Source organism: Raphanus sativus, chromosome 5, assembly GCF_000801105.2.
Source record: "Raphanus sativus cultivar WK10039 chromosome 5, ASM80110v3, whole genome shotgun sequence".
NCBI classification, from domain to species: domain Eukaryota; kingdom Viridiplantae; phylum Streptophyta; class Magnoliopsida; order Brassicales; family Brassicaceae; genus Raphanus; species Raphanus sativus.
The window spans coordinates 2,019,464-2,031,392 of NC_079515.1; the positions used below are offsets into that span (position 1 = coordinate 2,019,464).

At 36.9% G+C, this 11,929-nt stretch overlaps 1 protein-coding gene and 1 pseudogene across 2 annotated transcripts; both read right to left on the minus strand.

Moving 5' to 3' along the window:
• Positions 1-7,177: 7,177 nt before the first annotated feature.
• LOC108860966 (agamous-like MADS-box protein AGL80) lies at positions 7,178-8,108 on the minus strand. Of its 2 annotated transcripts, XM_018634797.2 has the most exons (2): positions 7,498-8,108; positions 7,178-7,347 (listed from the first exon to the last, which is right to left on the minus strand). In XM_018634797.2, exons 1-2 carry the CDS (start codon positions 8,078-8,080, stop codon positions 7,178-7,180), a joined length of 753 nt encoding a protein of 250 aa, XP_018490299.1. In that variant the 5' UTR covers positions 8,081-8,108. The 2 variants fall into 2 exon arrangements, with proteins under 2 accessions (XP_018490299.1, XP_056867233.1); XM_057011253.1 differs by having other exon boundaries at positions 7,178-8,108.
• Positions 8,109-10,062: 1,954 nt separating this feature from the next.
• On the minus strand, positions 10,063-11,184 carry LOC108860954 (agamous-like MADS-box protein AGL80; annotated as a pseudogene).
• Between the last annotated feature and the right edge of the window lie 745 nt (positions 11,185-11,929).

Below are 11,929 nucleotides of genomic sequence, written 5' to 3' on the forward strand. Positions count from 1 at the left end.
TCATTGTGAAATTCGGAAGCATTCACAATGGTTTAGTTTAATTACCTTTATATTAATAAAACAAATTGAAATATACGAGATCTAAATAACTGAATAAATAATTAGTGGCGGAGAGTTATCTTCTAAACGTTAGGGTTCACGTTAGAATTATCTTCCTAACGTGTATGACTGCTCAAAATCCTGACGTGTATGACCATGAGTAAAATAAAAAGTGTTTTGGAAAAATGAAAGTGGCCTTAAGTTAGGCAAGAGTTTGCTAAGATTGGCGGGGGAAGAAAAGGAGAACAAAGTGAGAGTATGTTTGAGTTTGATAATATAAGAAAATTCTTGTGTAACTAGAAACAAATAATAGAAAAATTATTTTCAAAAAAGTTGTTTCTAGAAAAAGAATACTATAAAAGAAAACAAGACATTGAAGAAAGTATGAGAGAAAAGACTAAACGAACACAGAGAACTTAAAAATGCCTAACCAATGCCTTTTTTTGGTGGGGGTGGGGGGTGGGGGGGGGGAGGGGGGGGGTGTTGTCAAATCAAGCCAATACATGACATTTGCAAAATCTCCACAACCATATGATTGGTTTTTACCATTCTCGACGTGCCTGAATCATAATATCCCGGCTGTTAATGATTTGCTCGCCTTGTATTTAAACAAATATATTTTGAACTTTGACATTGTTTCTTAAGTAGATGATATTGAATTCCAAAAAAAATTGAAAGGACTAAGGAAAATTTCGTGATAGAACATGTGGAAATTTCATGTTCTTGATATACTTTTGATCAATAGATGCAATTTGGTTCGAGCTATGCCAAAACTAGACCGAATCGAACATCAATATGTCATATCAAACTTTCTTTATATATTTTTCAAAAGACTTCAACTCACTAGATTTATAACAAACGAAACAAAATATCAACGGCAATTTGTTTTATCTTAAACCTCTAACATATTTTGTAAGACAATACGTCCAAATTAAAAGATAAACTATATGAAATAAAAATTCTCCGATTTTCTTACGAAATCAATTGAAGAAAAAAACTTATACTAATGCCAATTCTCAAAAACAAAAAACAAAAACTTATACTATAGACTTGTGGTTGCTGCAATGCGACAAACAAACGTTAACAAATAAGAAAAAATAATTTCAGTTGATTTAAGAGACTTGAATGAATGAAAGTGTGTTTCAAAAAAAAAAAATCTCAGTTGAATACGTACTTGCTAATATTTAACATTTTTTGGATGAACAACATTCCTTATAAATACATGCGCAAACCCACGTCTCCACTTAAGCCACCAACACACTCAAAACAACATTTGATCAAAAACCTCTCTCTTCTTTCGTCTCTCTTCGTGTTCTCGTCTCGTTCCAGACAAATTCAAGGACACATACTAATGGGAGCAAACATGTCACACAGTCTCTTCGGCTTCTTTAAAACACGAAGGTCTCAAAGAGTGGAAGCAGACGCCTCTTGGGACGACGTCGTTTATACTCGCAAAGCAATGGCTAGTGATGAAGACAAACGTTACTGGGTGGCTGAACCAGGTATTGACCGCAAAGCGTCTGCCTTTATTGCCAAGTTTCATGCCACTCGTGTATCTGCGTCCCAGCGCCAATCTCTCTCTCATTACCAATCCGAGAAGGCATGATGATGAATGATGGTAATGATGATGACGATCAAGGGCTGATTTGATTCTATATAGATTGTTCATTTGTTTATTTGAAGAGTTTTAATTATGACAGTGTATTGATTGTGTCTTAATTGTAGTTAATAATCGATATTCCTTACAATTTGCTTCGTCTAGCTTCTCATCCTTTTACTTGTTGCTTTCATATCCAGCTACTTAAATAATAATTTGACTTAAATCATATATGGAATGTGTTTTTGTTGTGTCGGTTAATAAACGAATACAAAATAACCAGATTCGACTTTGTATAGTTCTTTTTTTTTTGGTAAAATGTTAACTTTGTATAGTTCTTGTTGCTCGTAAAATCATCATAATAGTCATGTAAGCATATAAAGATGAACAGGAGAGAATAAAGACTATTAAATTTACTCATGGGTGACTTCAACCAAGTCTTGGATATATCAGAAATCTACTCTCTCTACCCAGCTGACTTTCCAATTGGAGGCATGGAGGATTTTCGGAGTTGTTTAACTGACAGCGACCTCTATGATCTATCTTTTCAGGGATGTTTCCATACTTGGACCAACAGCAGTCCTGATAATCCTAAGACAAGGAAACTCGACAGAGCTCTCATTAACGAGGCCTTTCAAGATAAATTTCCTAGTGCTGGTGTAGTGTTTGATCCTCCTGGGGGTTCCGATCACTCACCGTGTATTGTCACTATTTCTATTGATTCGGCGATCAGGAAGATAAGGTTCATGTTCTTCTCCTTTTTCTCCTCCCACCCGGATTACTCAAGTCTTATCGAAGAAGCGTGGACATCCTCTGGCTTTACAACTTCACCAATGACAGCTCTTTACCAGAAGATGAGAGCTGCAAAGTTAATATGCAAATCTCTGAACCGGTCTGCTTTCAGTGAAATTGAGAAAAGGACCAAAGCGGTCTTCGAGACTCTACAGAGTATACAGTCTCGTCTCCTCTCAGCTCCGACTCCAGCTCTGTTTGACGAAGAACGTACTGTCCGAGATTCTTGGTTAACCCTTGCTGCTGCAGAGCAGAATTTTTTCAAGCTTAAGTCTCGGGTGCGTTGGAATTGCAAAGGAGATCTCAACACTGGGTTCTTCCACAAGTGTGTGAAGGCAAACCTCTCCAGAAACATCATACACTTCCTGACTACTTCAAACAATACCCGCGTGACTGATGTTCAAGAGATGAAAAATATGGCGGTTCACTTCTACTCCATGCTTCAGGGTCGATCTAATGCTGCTGTCACCCCCTATACGGTTGCTGAGATCCGGTCTGTTCACCCGTATAGATGCAGTGCTCATCACTATCAGCTGCTTTCGGCAATTCCTTCAGACGAGGACATAAGGAATACCTTATTCTCCCTCCCTAAGGATAAAGCCCCGGGACCCGATGGGTTTTCGGCTGAGTTCTTTAAATCATCTTGGGAGCTTGTTGGGGCTGATTTTACTACTGCAGTAAGACAGTTCTTTCTAAACCCGAGCATGCAGAGACAAACAAATGCCACAGTCATCTCCTTGATCCCCAAGACTCCAGGAGCTTCCTCCCTTTCGGATTTCAGGCCCATCTCCCTGTGCAACACAGTCTATAAAGTCATAGCAAAGCTTCTGGCTTCTCGGCTTAAACTCATTACTCCGAGGTCTGTTCAAAGGAATCAAGTGGGCTTCATTCAAGGGAGGCTTCTCTGTGAGAATGTACTTCTTGCCTCTGAGCTAGTGGCTGACTTTCACAAGGACGGAATAACATCGAGAGGCTGTCTCCAGGTGGATATCTCCAAAGCCTTTGATAGCATTGAGTGGGATTTCGTGCTGAACATGCTCCAAGCCTATCAGCTGCCTGAAATTTTTATTCTTGGATCAGAGAGTGCATCACGACTCCGCATTACTCTGTTTCCTTGAATGGAGAGCTTGCGGGTTTTTTCCCGGGGGAAAAAGGTCTGCGCCAGGGAGACCCCATATCTTCCTCTCTCTTTGTCATGGCTATGGATATTCTATCCAAAGACTTGGACATTGCAGCTCGTGAGAGAAGCTTCGGTATTCACCCCAAGTGTTATAACCCTCTGGTTACTCACTTGAGTTTTGCTGATGATCTTCTCATATTCTTTGACGGTTCTCGGGATTCTCTCCGTGGTATTCTTACTGTTCTTCGGGATTTTCAGAGGAGGTCGGGTTTATCTCTCAACTTGAGGAAAACCTGCGTGTTTGTGGATGGGAACAACGCTCTGCTGGCTTCACAGCTAGCGGCAGAACACGGGTTGGTACATGGATCCCTTCCTGTTAAGTATCTTGGAGTTCCATTGATGCCTCACAAGCTGACTCGCCAAGACTATCAACCACTGATTGACAAAGTCAGAGCTCGTGTTAACACATGGACTGCAAAGCACCTTTCTTTCGCTGGAAGACTACAACTGATTCAATCGGTGATTTATAGCATGATCAACTTCTGGTCTGCTATTTTTCCCCTACCTAAGGAGTGTCTGGATGAGCTGGAACAGATTTGCAATGCCTTCTTATGGACAGGTGCCTCAGGCTCAGCGAGAGGAGCAAAAGTTTCATGGGAGGCAGTTTGTACACCGAGAGAGTGTGGAGGCTTAGGTCTTCGCAGGCTTTTGGGTTTAAATCAAGTCTATGGAGTTAAACTAATTTGGCTTCTCTTCTCAGGCACATATTCTCTATGGGTTGTTTGGATTGAGAGCCATATTTTATCTGGAAGAATCTTTTGGACCTCTGATTTCTCCAACGTTGGCAGCTGGATATGGCAGCGACTTATGAAGCTTAGGTACTTGGCAAAGCCCCGGATTCTTTGTCACGTAAATTCCGGAGCCTCTGCGTCCTTTTGGCATGATAACTGGACGGAGCTTGGTCCCCTTATTGATATCACTGGTCCTCTAGGACCTCAGGTCTCTGGCGTTCCAATTGATAGCTCTGTCGCTGAGGCTGTCTTAGCGGGCGCATGGAGAGCTTCTCGCAGCAGGAATCCCATCTTAAGAAGTCTTCGTCAAGCTTTACCCTCTCAACCAGTCACTGATACACAGGAAGATGACTATTATTTATGGAGAAACTCCGTGGATGATCCCCCATCAACTTTCTCAACCTCCAAACTTTGGAACTCCTTGAATCCTTCGCCTCCTCCGGTCACATGGTACAAGGCTGTCTGGTTCCCTCAAAAAGTTCCTAAACACTCCTTCATAGTCTGGTTGGTTCTAAAGGACAGAATGATAACACGAGACAGGTTGAGATCTTGGGGTCTCGTAGTTCCGGCGGAGTGTCTGCTCTGTGGTCATGCACCAGAGTCGACGGCCCATCTTTTCTTTGACTGCGCCTACTCGGCTTCAGTTTGGAACTCCTTATTATCAGGAGTCGGCATGAATCATCCTCTTGGTTGGCAGGATATTGTCACTTGGTTGATTGATATACCGGCTAGAGGAAAGCTCAAAGCTATTCTCAAAATAGTTTTTCAAGCTTCAGTCTATTTCCTATGGAGAGAAAGAAATTCAAGATTGCACTCTGGAGTCAACAAACCTGCCGCTCAAATTGTCAAAGAAATCCAACTTCAAACCCGAGCAAAGCTTCTAAGTCTGGACAAAGAAAAACCCCCTTCTTTTCAAGTTCCCCTGCGTTTTCAAGAATCATACGTCCATACATGGTTCGACAGGTTCCAAGTCTGAAAATCGAGCCAAATGATCTGCTTCACATGAGTTTCACTATTATGCTGCTTATCTCCGTTTAATCTTGTAACTCAAAACTCCCCTTTGGGGATTGCTATAAATAAAAAATGAAGTACTTGCAAAAAAAAAAAAAAAAAAAAAAAGACTATTAAATTTAGATAAATAACAAAGATAGTTGACTTTAAGAGTAATAATTGAAGTTTTTTCTCTAGAATCCAAACTTACCCACCAGGATTTACCAGAATGATATGTGATATGGAACGATAAGATTTGATGAGGCTTCAAAACACCCATATTTAGGATGTAGCTTCTTATGAATCTCAGAGACACACGCGGACTATAAGTTCTAACATAACCTTATATATACGTAATTTAGATCAATGTAGAAAGCCATGAATTTTAACATTAATATCTTTTTAATTAGAAGTATGAGTATTTATTGATTATATATTTATTTATTTTACTATTAGTTTTAGCAGATAAAATCGATCATATACTAAGATCCATTTAAGTTTAAATTTATCCCTAGATTGAACAATGTTGTAGCTGATTCAGTAGCCAAACAGGCTCTCTGATCGGTTAACCCAGTTTGATTCAATTAAAAAGTTCGGTTTGCACAAAAAAAAAAACCAAAAAGCATATATTTGAAGCTAGCTGTAGAATCAAGAACTTTATATGATTGCTATTATTTGCATGGACGGGAGGTTCCTGCTTGGGTCTTCCCCTCACATAATGCTCCAACTTTTTTTGTACAAAAGGTACATCTTAAGAGTACTTTGATTCCTCTTCTTGGTTCGTTACACTATTTTCTAATTTTACTCCAATTATGAACCAAAATATTCCCTTTAATTTTATTAAATGGTTGAGTCATGTGATCTCGTAGTGGTGCCTATGTAACTCATGATTTCCGAGTATATCAGTCTTCAAGATTCGATCACCACAAACGCAAAAAAAAAAAAAAAGATTCACTCACAATACAAAAAGATAAATAAGAAAAACAAGACTTGATTAAAAAAAAACCAATAATAATAAGACTAAGAAAAAAAAGACTAAGAAGTAACACCGCAACTTGACACTTGCTTGACACATGAACATTTGGAGGATTTATTCATATACGTACGTTGTTTTGGTTAATAATTTTCGAATAGACAACAAAATGAAAAGTGCGTACAATATATATAACAAAAAGAGAATTACTTAGCACAAATGCCGACAAAATACTAAATAAAGTGAGAATCATGAAAAGGTCATTGAGTACTACTATGTGGAATACTTGGAAGACTCCTTAATGGCAACTACTCATCGGTCTCTATTGGCTGAGTTATCTGAGATCAATGCGTACCATCTGTTAGCACCCAACATGCATCTATACTCTTCTATTTGTTCAACCCAATGATAGATTCGCACCCCCAACAAAAATACAAGGAACAAAAACAAAATAGAAAATAAACTAATAGTTCTATTGTAGAAAAAGAAACCCACATGAGTTTTGATTGTAAAACACATTCTTCAATATTTTATTTTACATATAGATGCGAAATATTCATCATATATTTTGTTTACTCTTTTTATAAAATTTCCTCTTTACTAATTTTAAAAATATATAGTATGGATGAAACTGAAACTTTATAGTAGTTTATATATAAAAACTGCAATAAAAATGATATTTTGTGAAATTAAACATGAAATAGAGAGAATTATAATCTCCGCAAACAAAAGTAAACATCATAATAAGACATGCATTAATTAACTAGGAAACTCTAAATAACATGACACATGATAAGACAAAATACATATCAAACCAAAGACTTGTTTTCGAGAATCAGCAAACATCACAACAAATATCTTTAATACATATGTTTTTAGGGCTGCTGGTGGTTGTTGTCATCCATCATAGGAAAACGCACTTGGTTAGGATTGTTCATCATCTGACTAACCAGCCATTCTTCCTGCTGATGATTCTGGTTGTAAATTCCATCTTGAGAATTTGGACATCCTTCAAAATTTTGCTGATACTGATTAGGATTAAGATCTAAATTTACCGGATTCATCATTTGGTGATAAGCTTGTTGGTCACTGGCAGCAGGAGGATAATTATTTTCAAAGGTATCAATTAGTTCTAGTTTCTGACTCGAAGAGATTATGGACGTTGGAGCCAATAGCGTATCCACTAGCTTAGCACTGTTGAAAGCATCAGGATTTGGTAAAGAGGAGGAACCCTCTTCAGCTATAGCTGCTGGTTGCGTCATGGCATTAGCAGCTGAAGAAGATTCTCCATGTTCAAGATGGGATTGACTTAGGATTTTCCTATGGTGATAAAGCTCCTTAAGATATTGATCAATGTGCCTACACAAGTCGTCACGATGTTTGTCAGTCAGCTGAAACATATCCCCTCTCCCCCTAAGAAATTGGAACATAGTCTCATTCATCGCCATGTCCGTATTATCCATAATCTTCTTGGTGATATTCTCCCTCGTTTTTGTGATGCTTTGTCTGAGAAAACCTTCATGGTTCACCATTTTCTTCTCTTGCTCGGTATCTGGAATCTGCTCGAACTTCTCCACTACTTTCTTCACTTCTGAGTTCGATGGCCACACTTCCGGGGTTGAGCTGAACGGACTGTAGATAACAGCACACGCTTGGATTCCACAGAGAACGGAGAGCTCGTAGATTTTCTTGAAAAAACCTTTCTTCCTCTTGTTGAATGTTGATTTTCTCATTGAATCATTGGTGATGTAAGATATGTTTAGCTTCTTCCTCGTCATAATGATGACCACACCAATGTTTTTTTTGTATTATGTTTTTGCTTTTTGTATACATGTTCCCTCTTGTCAGGAGTCTGTTTATATAGTTGTGAATGTTTGAAATAGTGTTTTGACATCCAGTTGGCAAATTTTATTAGAATCATTGATTAATTACATTTAAACGAACCTTTATTAATTATATGATATGTGCGTAATGACACGTTGTATATAATCAATAACGAAAATTTAAGAATTTAAAATGGGCCGTCTAATAACAGGTACAAGTGTAGCCGCTGTTGTTACAAAAAAAACATAAAGAGGCTAGTAAAAAAGCTGTTGTTACAAAAAAAAACATAAAAAAGCTAGTAATAGAGTTCCAAAAAAAAAAAAGAGGCTAGTAATACTTTTTCATCCCTAAGGTTGTAATCACTTATATAATTCAGAATGAACCATTTGATAGTACGTACAAGTGTAACGGTCGAACATAGTCCGAGTTAAAAAATAGAAAAAATTTAAAAACTTTTGAAAATAAATATAAAAATAATATAAGACTTTAAACTTTTAGACATAATATTAAATTTAGAACTAATAATTTCAAAAAAAACGTCAAGTATATATAAATAAAGCTACAAATTTTAAAAAAATTTATTCAACTACAGAGTTAAAATACTATTAATATTTTTAAATAAGGTCCATAAATAATTCGAAACAGTCTTGATTCGGATAATACCATCTTAATGGCTTTAAAAGTATAATTTGATAACAGTAAAATAATAATTATTTTTTATGAAGATACATTGTAACTAAGTTGGTAAATTGCTGGCAACGTGTGTGACTGTGTATGCGTACCAATAAGTATGAAACTTATAGATAACATTCTAGCTGGAATGACTCATAATACATTCACTCAAATCCCTTACCTATTTTTAGCCTTTAGAATTAAATGACTACTTTAAGAAATCGTATCAATAATCTATCATACATAGCATCTTGGAAATCACGTATGACTACTATCTTTATAAAAAATATTCTAATTATTCTGACATTTTGTTTTTTTTTTTCATTTTTTGACAATGTAATTAGCAATTCATCATATATTATATAATTCTTCGGTTAAAAATATAACTAATATTTACTGCACGTAAATTCTTCAACTGTAATATAAAATAGATTTACTAGAGAAAAAATAAATTCATTGAAATAAAATGCTGATAAATAAATATATTTGTGTAAAACAACAAAAACAAACATTGTACAATAAAAACTAGAAAATTCAAATCCATAACATTTTAACATCAAATAAAACGGCAACACAAAAAAAGACATGAGCGTAATCATAGCTTTACCGTCTCATCAGAATGTGGACGTTCTCTCAAAACTTTTAATGAAACCAAATATTATTGGTAGGATTTGGAGTTGTAGAGATTATGGACTGCAACTCATTTTGCTCATTGTAGCGAAGGAGAATTGAAGATTGGTGCATTCATAAAATTGCTGCAAATTGTTTAAACTCCTAAAACATCTAGAATAACATATAGTTAAAAATGCATTTAGACGGTCAAAAACCTAGTTGATAAGGGTGTCTACCAAACTATTAGATCAGACATCAGAGAACCAAACCCTAATTTGGAGAAATTCGTGATAACAATTGATGCAATATCTCGGCCACCTTGAACTCCAGAAATATATCATCAGTGAACAATATTCATATACTTATCAAAAAAATATGTGAAGTATCCACATTTATATTAAAATTTCAATCTAAAACAATCTAAGTACACATATATGTATTGCATGCAAATTTTTCAAGTACAATAAAATAAGAGATTTACTAGAGAAATATTAAATTTCATTGAATTAAAAAGATGATACATAAATATTTCTGTGTAAACAACAACAACAACAACAAGTGTAGTGAATAAAAAACAACAAGAAGAAATGCGGTGAATAAAAATTAGAAAACACAAATCCAATAACGTTTAACATCAAATAAAACAGCAACACAAAGAAAACACGTGAGAGTAATCATAGCTTTGTCGTCTTATCATAATGTGAACGTCGTCACTCCAAACCTTAACGGAACCAAATATTATTGGTAGGATTTGGAGTTGTAGCAGCAGATGGGTCACTGCCTGAGGTGGCGGGTGGCGGAGCAGCGGAGGATTCACCTGGAAACAACTGCTGCGGCTGTGGAGCAGTGGAGGAGTCACCGGGGAACAACTGCTGCTGCTGTGGAGCAGTGGAGGTATCACCTAGGAACCAATGCGGCTTGTGATGGTAGTGATGGGTATTGTCCATAAATGGAAACCCCATTTGGTTAGCAGCATAACCCATATGCATGGGACGGTTCATCATCTCCATGGACTGGTCCTGGTTACGAGCTTGCTCATAGAATCCAAGAGAATATGGAGCATATGGTTGATAAAACTGCTGCTGATAAGAAAAGGGCAAATCTGATTAAACAAAGATGCACCACCAGCAACAGATGAGGAAGAAGAACCTACCCCATGGACAGTAGTGGCTGGAGCGGTTGCACCTTCCACAAGAGCCAATGTTCTGACCGGCTCAGAAGGATCCTGAGCCATAGCCGCAGCAGCATTGGAGGATTCACCGATCTCCACATCCGAGCCTCCTTCCAAAATCAGAATCCTGCGAATAAGACTGTTAATGAATTGGTCAACAAGATAGCCTAGATCGTTAAGATCTCTGGCTATAGCAGGATCACTACTACCCCTGGCTTGAATAACCAACTCTCCCATCTGGAGAGATTGATACATGGCCTCCGTGAGGTTAACCTCCCTATTGTCCTTCTTCTGCTTAAGCAGGAGGTTTTCGGCTTTGTTTATCCTCTGCTGGATAAACTCCCGCTGATTGACCATATTCTTGTGGCGGTCTATCTCCGGCAAGTTCCGGAAAGCATCAATCATTTGGTTCATACCAGCAACAGAGGGCCACACCTCAGGGGTAGGATCGTAGGGACTGTAAATGATAGCCCCAGCATTAATACCACATAAAGTGGATATCTCATGCACTTTTTTGAGCAACCCCCTCTTTCTTTTTTTGTAGGTTGCTTTTCTCGAGGCGTTATTGTCGATGAAAGCAAGTTTCACCTTCTTTCTCGTCATGGTGTGTTGTGTTTGTTACTTTGTGTAGTGTGTGTTGTGTTTTGAGCTCATGGATGTGTGTATTATATAGTGATGGACAGGGGCATATCTAGAATTAAATTTAATTGAGGAAACATAACATTTTTCACTATATTTTATAATTCAATAAGGGGCACTATCATCGATTAAGTTTAACTACTCAAAGAAATTGAAAAATTAAATGGGGTCGTACGGTTCTTACTACATCCGCCACTGGTGATGGAGGGCTACGGAAATTTTGTCTTTTTAGGTAGGGTATATATATATATATACCTTACTTAAAAGGACAAATTTTTCATAGCCCTCCATCACGATATATATATTCTTTTTTGACTGATTAATCAAAAAAATATTAATCACATCTTTATCGACAGGTTATATATATAAAGAGATGTCATTAATATTTTTGTTGACTATTCAATAAAAAATATATATATATATATATATATATATTTATGACCTTTGTATGTGGATATTTTTGAAAGAGATTTGACTATCGTCTAATGACCGTCCACCGAAGTTAAACCAGGAAACCCGTAGAAGATATTCAGGGAGGCCAATTTTTTTACCTCATTTTAATCGACAGTAGCCGAGACTCGAATTTATGTGGCTGTCTGAACTCACAGCCCGAGCTCTTTACCTCCATACCACAAGCATCCGGTTATATTATTGTTGACTGCGATTAATAAAAATAAAAATAAAATAAAATAGAGAAATAGAAAAAAAT